Source organism: Corythoichthys intestinalis, chromosome 9 (assembly GCF_030265065.1).
Source record: "Corythoichthys intestinalis isolate RoL2023-P3 chromosome 9, ASM3026506v1, whole genome shotgun sequence".
In the NCBI taxonomy this organism is placed as follows: Eukaryota; Metazoa; Chordata; class Actinopteri; order Syngnathiformes; family Syngnathidae; genus Corythoichthys; species Corythoichthys intestinalis.
In genome coordinates this window covers 19,065,295-19,086,564 of record NC_080403.1, presented here as the reverse complement: position 1 = coordinate 19,086,564, position 21,270 = coordinate 19,065,295, and the positions used below count along the sequence as shown (strand labels likewise).

Here is a 21,270-nt window from a genome sequence, read left to right as displayed (position 1 = left end):
CCATGTTTCACGGTTGGGATGGTGTTCTTGGGGTTGTACTCATCCTTCTTTTTCCTCCAAACATGACGAGCCGAGTTCAGACCAAAAAGTTCAATTCTGGTCTCATCCGACCACATGACCTTCTCCCATTGCTCCTCTGGATCATCCAGATGGTCAGTGGCAAACTTCAGACGTGTCTGGACTTGCACTGGCTTCAGCAGCGGGACCTTGCGTGAGCTGTAGGATTTTAAACCATGACGGCGAAATGTGTTTCTGATGGTTTTCTTCGAGACTGTGGTTCCAGCTCTCTTCAGGTCATTGACCAGGTCCTGCCGTGAGGGGCTGATCCCTCACCTTCCTCATAATCAGTAATGCCCCACAAGGTGAGATCTTGCATGGAGCCCCAGAACGAGGCAGATTGACCGTCAACTTGAACTTCTTCCATTTTCTAATAATCGCTCCAACAGTTGTTACTTTCTCACCAAGCTGCTTGCTTATTTTTCTGTAGCCCATCCCAGCCTTGTGCAGGTCTATGATTTTATCCCTGATGTCCTTACACAGCTCTTTGGTCTTGGCCATTGTGGAGAGGTTTGAGTTTGTTTGAGCATGTGAACAGGTGTCTTTTATACAGGTAACAAGTTCAAACAGGTGCAGTTACTTCCGGTAATGAGTGGAGAACAGGAAGGGTTCTTAAAAAAGAACTAAGAGACGAAATATTTACTAGCTGGTAATGTATCAAATACTTATTTCATCAGTTAAATACACATTTATTATTTAAAGATTATAAAATGTGGTTTTCTGGAATTTTTATATTAGATTCCATCCCTCACAGTTGAAGAGAACTTATGATACAAATTACAGACCTCTACATAGCTTGCAAGTGGGAAAACATTCAAAATCGGCAGTGTATCAAATACTTGTTCTCCCCACTGTATGTTGAATGTGCTGCTAGTTAAGTCACTGTGGTCACCCCCTTAGTATAACAAAGAGCTGTTTGCGTTGAAAAATCTTGTGAAGAAATGCTTAAATCCCTGAATTCTTTGTAGATATGGACGTAAAACAGTCTCGATTCTTGATTAAAAGCAAAAACCCGGGCAGTTAGCAGGTTTTTTACATAAAAGCAAAAAAAACGGGCAGTTAGCAGTTATTTTACGTAAATATTGTGAAGTATAATGCCAATGCTGTAGCCCCTAATTTCTCCCATTGATTTTTTTCACGTTTCAAAATGCATGCATGGTATGAAAAATATAATAATTACCTTGAATCCTCGAACAAATCACTTCTGAGACAATCCTTCCTTTTTGTATGCAGTATACTGTAGCTTTCACACTTTTTCAACATAAATCCGGCGTTACATCGCTGCATGTGACCCACTGCTAATAAATGATGCGTAGTATGGGACGCAGTGAATGGCAAACGTGTCAGGTCAATAAATTATGACGTCTATGATTATCATTATCATCCGATTACCCACCCTTCCTTCCGACATCATTAACTCATTAACTGCTATTGACAAAGACAGACATCGCTGACAATGATAGAAATTCAATTCTTTTAACTTGGAGGTCTGGCTGTAAATGCTCATCCTGCAGCTAGCAATTCATTTTGAGTGGGAGGGATGAATGAACATTCAACAATGACAGTCAATGAATTACTGTAATACTGATCCACCCTATACATGAAGGTCATTTTTACTAGGTGCTGTCTGTCCCTTAAAGATGAACTACTTCACTCTGTAATAGAATGAAAATCAATGGGGTCCCTCATTTTGTGTTTGTGTGTTCCCTTCACGCTTTGCAGCGCTCAACATAATGAGTTAATCGCTCAGTTTTCTATTTAGATGAAGCCGCAAAGTCAATGATGATCATAATTGACAAAAGAAGGTCACTGCGGAATAATTAGCGCTAATGGTGGCGTTTACTGCCCAAAAAAAGGACAGCAAAGTCAGAAAAGCGAGTGATTCAGTTTTCTAGTATGGGCAAGTATAAACAATATTTGATTGTTTAAGGTGGATGTGTTGGAATGTCTTTGTTGTCTGTATCAAAAAAAAAAAAAAAAAAACGGCAAAAATTCAGCCGATTTTGGAATGTCATTAGATTTGTTGTATTTTGCATTTTAATTTTTGTTGTATCTCATCACATTTGTCTTATTTTGTAATATGTTATGTAAAAGAAAAACAGCACAAAATTCAGCAGTCATGTTCATTTAACATTAGATTTGACTTATTTGGTATTATATAAAAAAATAAAAGGGCAAAAAAATAGCAAAATATCTGCCATTTTTTATTCATATTTTTTTTCTTTTTCAATTTTTAAAAATGTCATTCGGTTCATCTTATTTGGTACAAATGATTTTTGTCAACTTAGCAAGGGCTGATATTGGCAGGTTAATACGTTTTGCCCTACTTATTACAGCAAGTCACATTATTATTTGCTACATTTTGCCACTGGTTCTCTTGTTATTGCTCAACAATGTGTGAAATCTTCAGTCTCTATCAAACTACTCGAACATGAATTAATATTACAAGTCACCCGTGGCACCTTACAAGCATCTGATTTGTAAATCAATCATAACTAATTGGATAATTACCTTCATAAAGATTTGGATTTCGCATGTAAGATTCCTAACGGAACCACCTTGCAGCGACATGAGTGTTGGATATGAGGTCACGTGTAAGCAGAATTTTATGAGCTCTTCCTGAAAAACGCTGGCCAGGCCATGCAGATTGGCTTTCATTCGTCTCGATCCCCTGAAAGAAATTAAAGTGCTCGCGCCCCAGTAATCCAATTGAGGGTCTCCCACCTCAGAGTTTTCTTTAGGGAGCAGCAGAAGGGCAATATTAAAAACTCCAGATGTATTATTGAGGCCGTGTGTACTTTCAAGTCTCCCCACTGGTGGCTTTCTAAACGTGGCGGCTTAAGTGCTCTCCTGGCAGCTCTGTGTTGCTTCTAAAGCAGAGACTCAGGATGCAATTCATTTAACTAAAGGATAACCCTGTAAAGGGGCCCTGGGTCATATTTCCCCGAGTAACTCTAATGATGTTTGCCCACCTCCGGGGGGGGGGCAAAGTTGCCTGACTAGCTTGAGGCTATGTGTGGAAATGAAGTAATTGTCCCGTTTTGCTTTGCCTTGCCATTTTAAAGGTTGTTGCCAACAATTTACAATTGTTATCTCGTGCTGTGCAACATGGAAAAAATTAGGGCTGTACCGAAAGCAAAATTCTTGGCTGAAAACGAAAGCTGAATATCGGAAACACCTGGCCGAAAAACAGAAACCGAAAGATTGAAAAATACCTATGCATATAATTCATTGTTTATTTCATAAAAAAAAAAATATATATATATATATATATATATATATATATATATATATATATATATATATATATATATATATATATATATATATATATATATATATATATATATATATATATATATATATATATATTAGGGGTGGGCGATATGGCCTTAAACATGTATCACGATAAATGGAGCAGATTTATCTCGATAACGATAAATGACGATAAAGTCGTCCAAGCGGACTGTTATATAATTTGAAAATCTGAATCAATGCATGAAATACAGATGAACAGTTTCTTGTTGATTTAGTTACCAGCATTCAATTTGATATATTTAACAAATGTACATGCAGTCTAGACATTAGGTTTATACAAATGAATTGTAAACAATAAGAATTCAAGTATGAGCATTTTTAACAGAGTGTATGGCTTGAACAATGTACATTGTCAAAATCGATATGCCTGTGCAAACATGTCATTGTAACACAAATGACTTGCAGCTCGAACAGTACACTTCAAAAAGACAATTTATTGTTAATGGCTGCTGTGACATAATTATTCAATACAAGTGTTTACTTTATGGTTTCAGGGTCTCCCCCCCCCAGTGCATTTTTTAATAAATGCACACATACATGAACCCCCAAACAGACAGACAGACAGACACACATTAAAGCTATATTGATCTTCTGCAAATGAAACACTTAAGATTTTATGATAGCAATAATGACACAGAATTAAACACATACAGAAAAATAGCTGGGGCCATTTGTGCTATGCTGAATGCTTTACCATCACAAAAGCTATCAGAGAAATCACACACAGTCAGATACAAAATAACGCGACATAGTAATTGCTAGATGCAGTCCATGCCCAATCCACTCATTAAATTCAGCCGTTTCGACAAGGTTAGAGCCGCTATCCGACTCCATCACGTTCATTTGTAGCGTTAGCCGCTAGCGGCCGCTAGCGTTAGCGGCTAGCGTTAGCCTGTGGCCTGGCTACCGGTAGAAAGCACTGAAAGCACCATCTCCGGAAATTGTGAGAACAAGGGAGGACAGCTGGTGAAAGCCCGTCTGGATGCCACCAAGAGTCTATTAAATGTCGGGTGAAAGTTTGGCGAACCTCCCTTAAGCCACACTCCATCACGTTTTGCTTGTAGCCTTAGCTGCTAGCATTAGCTTACCGGGCTTCTGTTTGATTGGCTTCCTGATGATCACGTGACTCCCTACGTAAGTACATTCACTGCTTTCTTAAAGGGGAATGAGCATAGACGAACAACACAGAGTCAAAGCGGGATGAAAAGACTATTTTCTTGTTTTATTAATTTACCGAATTTACCGACATGGTCAAAATTACGTCGGTCATCGTGAAGAATTTCGGTGACGGTAAATTTTCGGTTTACCGCCCAGCTCTAATATATATACATGATATACGTATATATAATATTTTCCGATGAATGGCCTTTGCCTAGGCATTGGTTCTATGAATCCCTGAGGGTCGAGAAATTTAGGGGCAGTTTAAGTGGTGACTCGCCGAGACTATGAAAAATTTCAAATTTGCATTTATATATGGTTCCGTCTCATTTCGAACAATGTTGCAATTCCGTGTGAAAATGATGTAGTGTTAATGCTAGGCCCTAGGGGGCATTGCAAATTTACAAGGCAACAGCCAATGATGCACTTGGACACCAACAACATACTCAGCCCGGAAGACAACACTCCAAGCAATGGCATTTTTCTTTTGCTCCAGAAGGCACAAAAATGGAAACATTTTTAATATACATTTAATATTAATAATAACATATTTAAATTAAGAATATAATAAAAAAAAGTAAATTAAAGCCGACGTTCTCCATACTTGCTGTTTTTAATGTTTAGTAGCACTGCTGCCTTCGATGGGGGCGGAAGTGTTTTCTCCCTGCTCCTGCTGCTGCTATCTTCGTCAGTCTAATCTGTCTGCTTTTTTTTTGTATTTTTTCCTCTGTGGATCAACTGTTGCTGGTCTCTCTAACGAAAATGGATTCGATTAGTTGGTCTCTTAGCCAGGGGTGAAAGTGGCTAGAATTTCTTGCTGGAACTCCCCGATGTGAAGGCCGCCACGGACCCAGAAATTTTATTTATGTATTTATTTATTTTTTCTTTCATTTTTTTTTTTTTTTTGGGGGGGGGGGTGTCAAACCTCTGAAACTACTGAAATGCAAAGAAAACTGTTTTAGCACAGTTATTTCTATAACACATACAAAAACTGATTTTCATTCAAAATTGTATTTTTTCAATGATTATAAAATAAAAGTTAACAAAAACAGCAATAACCCAACCTCCATCTCCTAATTTTTATTTTTCCTCATTTCCTCACATACTAAATGCCAAATCTCAATTTTAACTACTTAAGAACATAGGATGTACAGTGGGGAGAGCAAGTATTTGATACACTGACAATGGGAAAACCCATTGGCAGTGTATCAAATACTTGTTCTCCCCACTGTATATTAAAATTGAAGTTAGTGTAAACATTTACTTAAAAAAAAAGTAATAAAGATATAAGTAACATACTGTACATCCAGAAAAATAATTACAAATGACTTATATTATGCAGAGTGAAATGGAATATATTTTGAAGATCGCGCAATGACTTTTTCAAATCATAAGGAAATGAATTAGTAGCCTTACATAAATGAACAAGTAATAAGTCCAAAGTGCACATTGTCAGCTAAGATGTTCTGAACCTCCCCATCAGAGCAAATAAAACTAATTATGTTAAATAAGCCTCTCAACTCTTTCGTTGCTCTTAAAGATTTGATCCATTTTATGTTGATGTTACGATGTAAATGGGTCCAGGCGTTTTGCTTTGCTGCATGCATTCACACATTGACGTGACTCATCATCGTCAGACTCAGATAACTGCAGCAGCTGCGGAAACCTCCATGCCGCCGTGGAATAAAATAAATAATAAATATTGGTGGAAACGGATTACACTACACAAGCACTTTATTATGCCTGTTGTTAACACTTGTGTATGTAAATCTGATGTTGGTAGATTGTTTTCTTCTTGGAGATGAAATGCATGTGTGTCAGTTTACCATTATTATTATTTTTTTTTACATAGCGTTTTGACAGTTGCCGTCATATTTTCGGAATCAAAGCACCGTGTACCGGAACAGCATTCCGGCCCTGAATCTTATACCGGAACTGCGTTCTGGCCCTGAATCTTATAGCGGAACTGCGTTCCTGACCGTTCTGGCCCACTTTCACCCCTGCTCTTAGCGCAATTGACAAGATTTTTTTCAACAAGACACAGTCCACCAAGAGCCGTTCAGATGGGATGTTTGCTGCTAGCTACATGAGAGATTTATGGGATTATTGGAAGCCAGCCTGTCTTACTGTCCTATCTGTGGAAGATTTCGAGGATATTTGGCTGTATGGCGTAACGGTCGTGGGGTTCCTTCTGCTTGGCTTAGGAGTCGCCCTGCTCTACAGGAAAGTTTCAAAGGCGGCAGCTTTCAAGGAAATCAACATATTGATCACGGATCAAACGGTGCGATTCAAGGCCCTGGAAAACCACGCCGAGGCTCGGATTGGGAACTGGCTCCGTGGACTCATGGTTCAGTCTGAGGAAGGATGGAGAAAAGTGGATACTACCTGGCGCTAAGTGGCGGAACTGTCTATCTATTGGCAATGATTTAAGGGACCTGAGGTCTCACCTACGCCCTGAGGAGCGCGATTTTGACTGAAGACCAACGGTATTTGGACATATTAAATTACTTATTCGGCTTACTTCGATTATAATTATCCTCTCCCTTTCCCAGATACCTGTATCCCACGCTCCCTTATCCTGGAGAGAGCAGCACAGATGGCCCTATCTCTTGCCCTTGATTCTCTTCCCAAGGCCGGTCGTGACATAGTTTTCTTTTTCTGCGACTCTTATTTTGTCTCCAGACACGTACAAATACTGATATACTTATATACTGACATACAGCGAGCACGTGGTTTTATGACGTCGGTGGGTAGGCTCTATAGACCCTACCCACCGACGTCACAAAATCACATGCTCGCTGTGTGGTTCCGCCCACTTGTCCGTCATTTTGTGTCTGTATTATCAATGGTCTGAGATCGAGCAATTTATAATGCATTTCATGGAAGACCCGGTGCTTTCGGATGCCGTAAACTCACTTGATGCGTTGCATAAAAGGCGTTATGTGGAAAAGCTTCAGTTTATCCATTCGCCAGATCCATATTTGATGCCTAAATCGATGTTTTTCGACCCGCTGTCTCCGCCGTATTTGCCTGACATCTGTTAGCTACCCTGAACTGTACAACTATCTTGTCCACACAAAATCAGCCTATTCTCACGAAAGTTTGAAAAACTTTAAGAGCTTGGAGGCTTATAAATACTTCGTTGCTGGTTGGGTGAAACAGGTCCACGTCCACGAAAATTCGGCAGGAATCTATCTTGTGCTTGGAAAGGTGAGTTATGAAAATTTCAATTCAAAATCTTTTGTTATTGCTAACATCCACTGTCAAGTCTAATGTATTTCATGTCGTTTGTCAATGGAGTTAGGGCTTTTAATGTTTATATGGTTTAGCGATAGCACTCTCACTACATACATACGTGTATGTTGTCGGCGATTAGCCTAGCAATGATCTTAATTGTGGTTGTCAGCCCAAAACCCTCTAAATATATATTAAATGCATCTTACCAGATATAAAATGACTACTACATAATCTGTGGTAATCGTTTGGAGCCCAGTTTTCTCGTCAAATTGCAGCAGCCCATCTCGCTCTCTTCTCTCCGGGTCTCTCGGAATCCGGTAGAACTTCAAGTCTCTCCGTCTTCTCCGTCTATCTTCTCTGTTATTGCAACCGACCGCCACACACGCCTTCACGATTTTGATTATTAATGTTAACGAGCAGAAAAATACGTCGTAAATAGGAAGAATGTACGTAGCCGTAACAGGGAAACATGATGTGTTGACGGACAATTGGGCGGCACCAGTCAGGAGGAAGGAGTAGTGACGTCACGTGGGTAGGGTCTATTACAAGAATGATTACACGACAATGTTGTCCTAATGTCCTAAGAATTGTCCTAAGAATTATTTGAAAATGACAAAAGGGTGGAATGTAAAAAATAATTAAGGAATAAAAAATGGTAGATTTTGCCATTTTTTGTGCATTTTACTTTACAATATAATACCAAATAAGTCAACTCTAATGTAATTAATGAACTAATTTTGTAAAAAATACACCATATTCACACATTAAAGGAATCTTTGTAATATTTCAGGAAATGATAATGTATCCTAATATTGTTTGATCTCATACAAATGAGAGATAAAGGAATCTTTGTAATATTTCAGCAAATGATAATGTATCCTAATATTGTTTGATCTCATACAAATGAGAGATAAAAAAATCGATTTTAAACTAGTTTTGAAATGACAAAAACGGTTGCAAATTTTAAGTACAGTAATGAATGAACTACTTCTGTGAACAGTGCACATTATTCACACTTTAAAAGAATGTTTTTACTTGCACGATTAGAATACTAATTAGTGAGCGCTTATGTGTTTTCCCTTTACACATGTACTTATTGTGTGAAGACAGCAAAAAATGAAAAGAATATCCCCTTTTCCCCCTCCATTTTATCTTACGCACTTTACCCGCAAGCGCCAAGCTACTACCCATAAATGCTGACCAAACACGACCTTGTGGAATTAAAAGAAGCTCCATTAAGATTTACAACCAATTATTGCTGAAACGATCTCCCATATTGATGACAAATACCCTAGCTGTCACTATCCTCACTGTCATATAGCGATTTATTGAGAGTGGAGATGGCAACAGTGCTGTCCCTTTTCCCTCATAATTTCTCCATCTTTCTGATAGAGTCATGTTAGTACTGTAAATGGAGGTGAGTAATATATAGGAAAATCAATTATGATAACCATCCTTTTTGGTTATTCGTCATGCTTTTAAAAAATGTGGTACATTTTCATTTGATTTGTTTACATTTTACCGAGCAAAATAAGTTAAAACTGAGAAATATCAATTAAAAAAAACATTTAAAATACTCATAAACCATGAACATCATGTATTATTTCAACAATACTGTTCCTACTTGACACCAATTTCTATTTAACTTGTGATATTTTACAATGCAGCATATATACAGGCCAAAATTCTGGACATACCTCATTCAATGCAAAACAAATGAAGGTCTCAACCCCATTGAAAAAGCAAGAAATTCCACTAATCAACCCTGAAAAGGCATACCTTTGAAGTCAAAAACCATTTTAGGTGACTGCCTCTTGAAGCTCATCAAGAGAATGGGAGGAGTGTGCAAAAAAAAACAAAAAACAATCAGAGTAAAGGGTGGCAACTTTAAAGATACAACAATATTATCCTTTTATATATTTATTTAGTTATTTCACCCTTTTGTTAAGTACATAATTTCACATATGTTCATTCATCGTTTTAATTCCTTTATTCTTTTATTGAGAATTTACAATGTAAATAGTCATAAAAATCAAGAAAACACACAAATGAAAAATTAGGGCACCCTATAGAAGCCAGTGTGTTTTCTAACATATTTGGTCATATGGATATTTAATATCAATTTTAACAATCTTGAGAGATTCAAGTAATAGAACTAAACAATTAAAACTGAAAAAAAGATTTTTTTACTAACTCTGTAAATTGTAATTTTAAATAAATGCAATTTTTGTTGAGGAATAAATTAAGATACCCCCACATTCAATCCCACTTAAAATGGCTAAAATCACACACAGGTGTATTACATCAGGTGCACATGATTAGATCACCCATAGAGAACATTTTACTCAGTGTTTTGAAGGAGACTTGCCTTATTTAAACCTCACATTTAGTTTTGTGTGCCCCTGACTGTTGAAGTGAGAGAAAACACCATGGTGAGATCAAAGGAGCTGTCTGAGGCCTTCAAAAAGAAGATTGTAGACGCTAATGAGTCTGGTAAAGGATTTCAAAAGATCTCAAAAGAATATAAAAATCAGCCATTCCACTGTCTGGAAAACAGTTTACAAGTGGCGGACGTTCAAAACAACTGCCAACATCCCCAGATCTGGCCGTCCAAGCAAGTTCACCCCGAGAGCAGACCGCAAGATGCTAAAAGAAGTCTTAAAAAACCCTAAAATGTCATCATGGGACCTACAGCAGGCTCTTGCTACTGTTGATGTGAAAGCGCATGCCTCTACAATCAGGAAGAGACTTCACAAATTTAACCTTCATGGGAGGTGTGCAAGGAGGAAACATTTGCTCTCCAAGAAGAACATGAAGTCCAGACTGAAGTTTGCCAGAGTGAATGTAGACAAAGACCAGGACTTATGGAATAATGCTCTTTTGACAGATGAACCTAAAATTGAATTATTTGGACACCAGAACAGAGGACATGTTTGGTATAAACCCAATACAGCATTCCAGGATAAGAACCTCATTCCAACTGTGAAGCATGGAGGTGGAAGTGTCATGGTTTGGGGATGCTTTGCTTCAGCAGGACCTGGCCAGCTCGCCATCATAGAATCCACCATGAATTATATTGTGTAACAGAGGATGCTTGAGGAACAAGTGAGATTATCGGTGATAGAATTAAAACTGAAGCGAAAGTGGACCCTGCAACATGACAATGATGCAAAACATACCAGTAAATCCAACAAGGACTGGCTGAAAAGGAAGAAATGGAGAGTCCTGGAATAGCCGAATCAAAGCCTAGATCTTAATCCCTTTGTGATGCTGTGGGGTGACTTGAAATGAGCCGTACATGCAAGAAACCCCTCAAACATCTCAAAGCTGAAAGTATTCTGCGTTAAGAAGTGGGGCAAACTTTCTTTGGACTGATGTCAAAGACTGGTAGATGGCTACAAAAAAGCGTCTCACTAAAGTTATTTCAGCCAAAGCTATTAGGTGGTAGGGTGTCCTAACTTTTTGCTCAGTTAGAATATTCATTTTTGTTGATATATTAATATATATATATATATATATATAGATTAATTGTCGATTGGTTGATTAATCGTGACAGCTTAAATTGGCAGAACCAGAAATAGCGGTCCACCTAAGAAACCCATAACTACGATGTGGTAGTACAAAAATGATCTTGACAACCCTGCTCTAATAAAAAAACAAAACTAAAATGTCGAGTTTTTAGTATACGTAGCTATGGATAGGTTTTGCAGAAAAACCACCTAAAGGGGACGAATCCATTACTAGCTAGCCACATATTGGTGGGTGTCAGTTTAGCATAACACAATGTAATTTTTCATTTAAGAAACTCTTCACATTGTCACAGCACTGCATTAGCAATCCATAATGATGTATATGAGGTAGTTCCCAACCAATTTATTCCAAAAAACCTCTGGCAGTGTCATTCACACAGTTGGTCCGACAGCTTACAAATGTTTCTCCTAATTACATTTTAATAGCATTTCATCTTATCGCTCGTAATTGTTCTGGCTGGTCCCTTGGTGGGGGTGGAGGCGTCGTCACCGGCTGTCTGCCCTCTGAGAGGGGGTCCCGCCAGTTAATTGAGGTTAATTTGAATGACTGCGAACAGGTGCCAGAGGTTGATAGCAGTCGTCAGACTGTACTTTACTTTTCATGTGACTTTTTTTTTTTTTTTTTTTTAAATTCAGCCATCCGTCATGCTCTGTCATGTGTCAGAATGAAAATTGAAGCTGGTACATGAATGCTTTATAGGTAATTATTACTCATTGGCTGCCATTGACGGCGATAGAAATCCAATCTACTTTGACGGGGAGAACTGGCAGTGATTATTCTATCGCTGCCAGCCCCCCAGTCAAATTGGATAGGACAACATGATCACTCAATGCAAGCCATCAGAGTTGAATTGGTTTTATGTCTATTTCTGTCGATGGCAGTGAATGCGTTAAAAGCCTGGTTCTCTTTCAGTAATGCATGATGTTGTCCAAATGTTACAAAATGTACTGGCTCCTTACCATCATGCTTTTCATCCATTTTCATTGAAAACGGTCTGACGGGGGCAACACTGGTGATGGAGTTTGACTAGTAATGAAGGTGTCACTTGTAATTTGTCACTGGCACGTGGTCTGTAAGTAACCCTATTCTTAACCCTAACCTCAACCACCGCTCCCTCAACGAGGCGTCTAGCGGAAGCTAGCTAGATGGCCATAGTTTTTAAGCATAAGAACTAAACAGAAGGAAGCTAGTTGGTCAATCATAATTTATAACCACAACAATCACGAACAAAAAACAGTTTTGCAAGCCACAGACAGATACAATTGCGTCAAGTCGCCACTCAGGTTTTGTTGTTGTTCTTGTGGACACTAACTTTAGATTCCTACTGCTCTGTCATATGTGAACCAATCGTCTTGAAACTTGGTAGCCATGTAGAATGGGCAGTATCTATCGATCCTTGGAGCCTGATTTTTAATGTTTTGTATCAGGGCTGATTAATTATATTGCAGTCCTATTGTGCCTATAGCAGACATCCTAAGTTCCAAAACTCATTTTAGTGAGATTTTCCAAATCGTGATGATGATGAAAAATTTAGTTACTGTGCAGCCTCAGTTATCCCCTTTTCAACATTTAGCTTAACAGGAATCCACTCCCTAGCTTGTTTACCGAAAGCCTTGAAGAAGAAGTTGATGGCTGAGCAGAGGCACATTTGCATGAGAAAGGACAGAACACTCTCGCAAACATGACAAACAAACAATAAATGACTTTTTTTTTCCCCCATCCAATTTCTAAAAAACAGGACATTATTTCAAATTGACAATGCAAACGAATGAATGTGAATTTATTATGATTCGGTTCAGCTCAATATGTAACAATAATAAAAAAAATCATCAAAAAAGCTGTTGTTGCCAAAAGTCTTTAGGTTCGACACAAAGTTATTAGGTTGATTTTTTTGGAAAACAAAGAAATATGAGGGGAAAAAAATTATTAAGGCTAAAATTCAGAGGATTATACGCCAATTTCTCTGTACGATTAATGGCTTACAAAGATAAGCGTCTATTAATTTCGTAACAGATAAATCATTAGTGTTCTAAATTGAAATTAAACGTGCTTAAAGTATTGACCCTTGGGCTAATTGGCTGTGTGCAGTTGGGTGATAGTGCTTTACTAAATCATGAACAAATATTGAGTTTGAATTTTTAATGCACTCTCGGGTGCAGGTACGAAATCCGCGACCCTCACCTGGTGGAGGAACACGTCTTGAACGTCCTGAAAGAGAGGGCCGACTTCGACAACTACAAGCCTCGTCCCTTCAACATGCGTGAGTTCTACGACCGGACTGGCCACGACATCAAGGACATGCTGCTGTCCTGCTACTACCGTGGTACCGAGTGCCGCGAAGAAGACTTCAAAGTGGTGAGTCATCCCTGCTGATCGTTACTTGGTCTGCTGCGGTTTATTTCGGCGATTGAGTCTCTCTATATTCGATGCGAGGTCAGCGTTTAATGGAACTATTTGGAACATATGAACGACATGACATTTGGTAAACAGTCATTACAGCTCTGGAGGGAAACGGGGAGTCCAGATGATCTTGTTCCTGCTGAGCATCATTTACACGCGAGCAGATGCACACTATGTACACACCAGCTGCCTGTTGTGTGATACTTGCCAGTCTTTTAAAGGTTAAGCAATCCTATCATGAAAGGTTGAATGGGAGGTTGAACATCGCCTCCGTGTTGTGCTTTCTTGGGTTATACTGTAGGTCGCTATTTCCACCATGCAGTTAGCTTCTGTGTACATCATGGTTTTGCAGTTCCACTGAGGAAATTGTTCACTGCAGGAACTTAAAATGTACATGCTATAAATCATGACAATCAAGCAGTTTTTGATGAAGAGATTCTGCGTCAGGGGTCTCAAACTGATTCCACAAAGGGCCGCAGTGGGTCCTGGTCTTTGTTCCAACAGATCCAAAACAGACAGTTCAACCAATGAGGTTTCTGCTAAAGTAAGCAGCACCTGACTGCAATTAACTGATTACACTTGTTAGACACCAGATTGGTGAAAAGGGATTGTTCTCGTTTGGTTGGAATGAAATCCAGTACCCACTGCGGCCCTTTGAGGACCGGTTTGAGACCACTGTTCTGCGTGCTCCGGAATGTTGAGAGAATCAGGATCTGGTATTACACTTAATTATAGAATCAAATTATCATTTTCTATTGGCTATTTATTATTCATATTTTAGTTATTTCAAAATGTGTTCGTCTTTGTCTAGTTTTAGTCGAGGGAAACTCAATGCTTTTGTCTGTAAAATTCCAAAGTTTTAGTCCAAAAACTTTTCCAACAATTTTGAATGCACATTGACAGGCGAGCACATATTGTAGCATCTACAAGGACAACACCAAGTTCTTGATAATGATACACATTCAGAAGGAAAACAACATTATTATTAATTATTATTATTAATTATTAATTGACCGAAATAACAATGATTGGCAGATACTTTTGCTGAAATTAATCTAAACGTCATTTCACAACTTCCCAAGAGACTTTTTTTCCCATTTGATTAGATTTGTCAAACTCATTTTTGCCGTGGGCTACATCATAGTTATGGTTTCCCTATGGTGCTTTTATGACTGCAGACTGGGGTTAGATTTTCCATTCTTGTTTTATTTAGAATTTCTTTGTCTTTAATTCAATTAGTTTTAATTAGTTTTTAGAGTGGATTTGTTAGTTGTTATTAGTCTTAATTTTTCTTGAAATTGTTAGTATTAGTTTAGTTTTTGTGATGGATTTAGTTTTTCATATACTGAATAAATTGTCAGGTGCAGGATTCAAGAAGAATAAAAATAAACTTGAAAAAGAACATTTTTAATGAATCTCTTCGGTCCTTATGAATTGATGTACCTATGCACACCGCCGTAAGGAGCACTTGTCACCCTTCCCAAGATAATAGATGTCCAATCATGCTGCATCCAATCATCTTTCTGCTGTCAATTGAGTTAACCACCAGGATATGGCCAATCCATTTGAAGTAGGAGGTTATTAAGTCTTTCAGTGCCATTGACGATTATAGATGTCCATTCATGTGGCACTTAATAAAATAAAGTTTTGGGCCCGAACACTTCATTTTTGGATGATCGGAATCATGTGAAAAAAATGATGATTTAAAAAAAAAAAAAAAAAATTTTTTTTTGTTATTGCTTTTTGTGGTATCGGATAGTATCACTTTGTTTCCCTATATCGTATCGAATCATATCACTTCCTAAATCTGAATTGTAATGGAACCACAATGGTTTTAAATAGATTGTTTTTGTATCAAATCGCAACTCGTTTATCCAGATACATATCAAATCAAGCTCATGCCAAAGCTTCCCAAAGTTAGTTCATGACTTTGTGCGAATGCTATACTAGCAGTTCAGTGTTTTCATCATTAACAGTAGAACATCAGAAGTAAAAAAAAAAAAAAAAAAGGCCAACACATGATTTCCAATATGCAGCAAAGAAAAAAAAGACCCTTCATATTTCCAGTTCTGGTATGATTGGTTCACCTAACTAGCTGCAATTTGTGGGGCAAGCAGGTAGGGTTTCCATCAGAGCTTGTTCTCTCCCCGGAAAGCTGCTTACAGCTGCTGGAAATGCAGTTAATAGAGTAATTGTGGTGACTGGCTACATGGTCGATTTTTGTGTGTACGTTCACGTGTCGGCAGTTGTAATTGCACAGCAACAGAGCTCACTCAGGAGCTATTTGTTTGTTTCAGTGACCCCATTGCGAGGTTAGTAAAGCATAGGTAATTCAAAGAAGCTGTGTTTTCCCCGTACTATGGATCTCCCACACACTCAAATACTTTTTGGTTCTTGTAATTGTTTTTGGCATTTTTGGTCTAATGGTGTTCAATTTATTTCAGCCGGTACTGTCCGTTTACTCTTTCTAAGCCTGTTGCTGGCTAGAATAATGAGTCCAACCCCAATTAGTCCACACGTTATGGAATAAGCCTATCTGGGAGCCTTTTTTTTTTTTTTTTTGGCTGTCAACAACCTGTGTGACTGAAACGCAAATCAAAACCCGAAGAACTGTCACAGGAACATCTGGAAATTTTGACACCAATGTCAAAGCAGACAGGAACAGCTGTTCGTCATACCAAAATTCGTGAATAGCAAATGACGTACCAGAGAAGCACATCCTGTCAACGCAGTCAAGTGCTTCTAATACTTGTATCTGTGTTGTACAGCTGCATGCCAGCTGTGTCCAAAGATCTATATGCTGACGATGATTTTGTAATTTCAAACACTGCATCAGAAATTCACTGGAAACCCCAAAGTACACATAGCAGCAGAATCAGTTTTTAGATGAGTTGTTGCTTGGCAGGGGTTATTTTTGTAGGTCAGCCACTCCCGGGAGTTTATCACTTGTAGACGTCCAATCCATTTGAACTTGAGAGTGGCAGTGAATGAGCATTTGTTACTTGCCCCTCCCTGTCAAAATGAATTGGACATCTCGTACAGGTCAAGGGCAGCCAAAGCGTTCCGTGAGATCCATAATAAGGGCTAAAGGGAATCTCGGACTTCAAAGACTTGTTGGCTCTAATAAGGCACAATTGTTCTTTTAGTAAAATACAGGGTGACCCAAAAAAAAGTTTACACTGCCATAATAAAACTTAAATGCCATGTTTATTCATCTTAGAATTAGAATTTAATCACAAATTATACATTATTGTAAAGAACATGTACAGTACACTCTATTTTTCAATGTGTCCTCCCTTAAGTGTCACAACAGCCTCCAGGCGCCTGCGGAACACTTCACAGGTCTTCTTTATGTAGGATGCTGTTATCTTTTCCCAAGATCTAACAATGGACCTCTCCAAGGCTGCCACAGAAGTTTGTGGCTTCTTACAGGCACTGTCCTCCACAGTTGCCCATATGCTATAATCCAGGGGATTGAGATCTGGACTCTGGGTGGCCACATATCACCTTGTCAATCAACTTTTTGGTCCCCACAGATCGGGCACTTCCAGACCCAGGTTTTCGTGAGGCTGTTCCAGTATCTTTCAGCTTCTTTTTAACTTTGTAGACTGCACATCTGGATATTCTCAGATTTGCTGCAATCTCAGTAGGTGTCAGACCGGCACGCAGCAATTCAGGTACAGCTAAAGTTTTCTTCATTTTCAGCAGAAGCACAGGAATTGTAGAGACGAGGGATTACCAGCTGCATTGAGTGACCTTAATGAATCACTTAAGCATGACAACCTATTTAGATATGTTTCAATGGCTTTTAAACAAGCAGTCAGCTGAGTGTAAACGTTTTTTTGGGTCACCCTGTATGTTATTAGAAACACATCAAATATTGCTGTTGATTTAAAAATCTATAACAGTTAGTACATGTTTTGACCTACGGAGGGGGCCATGTTTTATGGACGCTCAGCATGATGACGTAGATTGTCACTGTCACTTGACGAATACTACCAGGTTACTGTAATTGCTTATACACGGCGAGACGTCCAACATATGCACTCATAGGTTAAAAGCGACGATTGCTTACTATTGTGTCTTTTATTATCTTTTAATTGCTTCAAAATACTTGTTGCATGTGTTTCCCTCTCATACTTTTAACTCATTCACTCCCAGCCTTTTTTACCAGAGCAAGGCCCTTTGCTCCCGGCCGTTTTTCTGGATTTTGACTGATTATGCAAGGCCCACAGAAAATTCTGTTCTATTGCTATATAAACATGGAACCCACCAAAAGAAAGATTAGACTTTCTTCTTTCAGCAGAAAAAAAGTAAGTTCATATCATTTGCCATTCTTTAGAAATCAGCATAAGAAAATAGCTTAGTTTGAGCAATTTTCCAATTTCTGATGAAAAAACGGAGAAAATGAGCTTTTTGTAAACGCATACATTTCAAACATAACTTTGATTTAAACAAAGCTATTTTTTGCATTAGTTACATCCCAAACATCTGAATAATGTTTTCCTTTTACAAAATACCATGAACAACCAGACAAATAGAGCTTTTGATAGCAAAATAACAATTTATTTACACATGACTACTGAGAGATGACGCTTTGTCGCCGAGATGACGCGGTTGTCGCCACGTCAGCCGTTTAAACTTTTCTTTCATCGTTGTCTGTCTCACAAAGATGGATTATTTTTGCGTCTCTGCGGGGTCTGCTCGGCAAGCCACTGCACTGGGGGTCCTACTCGTTTTGCCCGGTCGTCCAGCGCCTGGCCTCCTAGGCGTCCTCTCCGTTGTTTTGTTCGGTCGGAGCGCCGCCTGGCATCATGCCGCCAGCGCTCTGACCGTGCTGCCCGGCCGTTCATTGCTGTTGAATCGGGTTGCGGGTCTTACAAAATGCGCTACTGTCCTCCAGTGGCCAGTTTAATTGCTTTAAAATGGGTTTGGAGCCTTGTTTTTTTTCTTAGGTAGATCGCAAGCTATAGATGCTTCTTGTGAAAAAAAAAAAAAAAAAAAAAAACACACACCAAAGACGTATAAATAAGTTTTTTGGACAATGAAGCATTTAAAAATAGAACGTATTTATACATTTCTGGGAGCATATGAGTTAAGCATAGTGTTTACTTGTGGTAGCTTTAAAGCAGATTGTTGATTTGTTGACCACATTAGTCACGTAGCATATTTTAACCACCCTCACTGATACTACTATGGGTACGTTTAAATATTTTCTCAAGGCATCTTTAGTATGTTCTGTCTGTATGCATCTAAAAAATACAAGCTGAAAGTGCATGGTAGTACTTTGGGTGTCAAATTCGCCTCTTGTAGACGTTCCGCTGATGTAGCACATTTTGGCAGAACACTGTTTTTTTCCCTACTCTCATCACATCTCATCCCGTCTTTTATGTTCATTTTGCTTTTGCTGCTTGTCAGGTGAAATATTGACAATGCTGTCATGCGCATTAATGTTCCTTTCGAGTTCAATTTGTAAGGGTTGAACAGATGACGTGTATGTTTCTAAAGTCATACTCTGGTAGCCAGGCAGAGTAACCATGTGTCGTCGCCGCCCTGCAACGTCAACAATAATGGCAACCTACTAGTTAAATTAATTTTACAAATTGTATAAAAAACGAAAACATCAAGAGGGGTTTCAATATTAAATTATTTTAACTCATAATAACGTTTATCTTAACTATAAGAACTTTAACAACTACGAAGTCTTTCTATCCCATCCGTCTTGGACCCCTTTAAGAAAACTGAAAAATAGTGTTTTTTAGTCTATTATTTTAAACAAATAAAATTCTCTTCCAATTCCCCATATTAAGCAAACACCATAAGTATTCTTTTTACGGCCCTGTGTGCACTTCAGTTCGTCGCGCTTAGCCTTAAACTATTGTTGAGCTGGATGAATCAGTTGAGCAGAAAGTACCAAATGTGTAGAAATAATTCAGAGTGCAATACAAAAGGATAAAAAGGAAGTTGAGCGTTACAATGAACCGCCGGCCTGTGTATCCCTGAGCGCGGCAGCAGTAAAACTCTGATTAACACTGTTGGCAGCGTTAGCTTGTTTATGCTCAAGCGTGACTTGGACCACTCCCTGGTGTTTGTGTGTGCACTACGAGGAGAGATGGTGTTACAAGAACCTGACCTGACGATACGTTGGACTAAGAGCTGCGGTCTTTTTGCCGTGAGAAAATCAACGAACTGTTTCAAATCGAGGCAAATGAAGAGGTACACTCTCACGGTTTCGATCGGTAAATGATGACTTGGCAGGATACCTGCATCAACTTCATAAATAACATTTCAGCAATGTAATACGGTGGAATCTGCTATAAAAAATAAAGCTCTGCTTACAATTGGTGGAAAAAGTGTATGAGTATTTCAGAATTTCTCGCATTTTGTCATTGATAAACAAATTCACAAGAATAAACAGTGTGACTAGGTCACACCTAACAATGCTAAACATCAACTTATAATGATAAATATCTTGATAAACTATATTTTCCCATCGATGATAGCAAGCTGTTCAGGCTCTGACGCAACAAAGCGCACCCATGCCAAGATGCTCTCGCCAGCATGCTTTAGATGTTAGTGAGCTGTGCCATTTTTACAGGCTGAAGGCTTGTCAAAGCACCACTCAAGTAGTAGTTGTTGTTCTTCTTGTGGAATGTGACTTGAGGTGCTACTTTTACATTACTCATAAACCAATCGTCTTGAAACTTAGTAGCTATGTAGCATGGGCCAGTATATCTATCCCCAGAGCCTGAATATTTATTTAAATCAGAGCTAATTAATTAATTGTGGACTTATCGGTGCCAGTGTATGTTAGATATTTTTCTTCACACATGGTGTTGTAGAGCAAAAGTGCACAACCAAAAGTAATCTCGCTGAAACTGCAAAAGTGAAATTTATTGCACTTCTTCGAAATACGATCATCAAAATCACAAGGGTAAACAGTCCCAATAAACCCATACCACACAAAAAATGGTTAAAATCAAGTTATTGTGCAAAATATCTGAAAAAAATTCATTTCCCATTGATGATGGCAAGCTGCCCAGGCTCTGAGATGGCAAAGCACACCCAAATTATGATACTGCCTCCAACATGCTTTACATTTTAGATAAGCTTTCCATGTTGGTGTGCTGTGCCATTTTTTTCCTTCACACATGCAATTGAGAATCATGAGTGAAGAACCAAAAGAAATCTGGATGAAACCTGTCCAAATGTCACCATGATGGTTGTCCACGTTTGAGCTACCTCTACTGGTTGTTGCATTCTCAACTCTTGACAATGCCAGCTTGTTTTGCTGCACTGGGTTGAAGCAAACTGTTTCAATACCGCCTGGTAAAGTACAATGACACCATGTCACCTGTGGCAATACCTGATAGGACTCCGTGACGTTTATCTAGCCGCCAATTACTCCTGGAGAAGATTTCCGAATTAGTATCTGCTCTCATGGTATTTGTTCTCGTCTCGTGGTCTCTCTTAACTCTAAGAACAGACATTTCTTTCCCATCATCTTCAAGCTAAGCATAAAGGAAACATTGCCATGAGTTAATATTAATAGCTGGCCTACAGCCTGAA

General features: G+C 38.6%; 1 protein-coding gene across 2 annotated transcripts in view; it reads left to right on the top strand.

Moving 5' to 3' along the window:
• Positions 1 to 21,270, top strand: part of asic1b (acid-sensing (proton-gated) ion channel 1b) — a 448,754-nt gene that overhangs the window by 18,333 nt on the left and 409,151 nt on the right. For both annotated transcript variants that reach the window (XM_057846227.1, XM_057846228.1), the window contains exon 2: positions 13,461 to 13,656. In XM_057846227.1, coding sequence (XP_057702210.1) covers positions 13,461 to 13,656 — 196 coding nt within the window. The remainder of the gene's footprint in view (positions 1 to 13,460; positions 13,657 to 21,270) is intronic.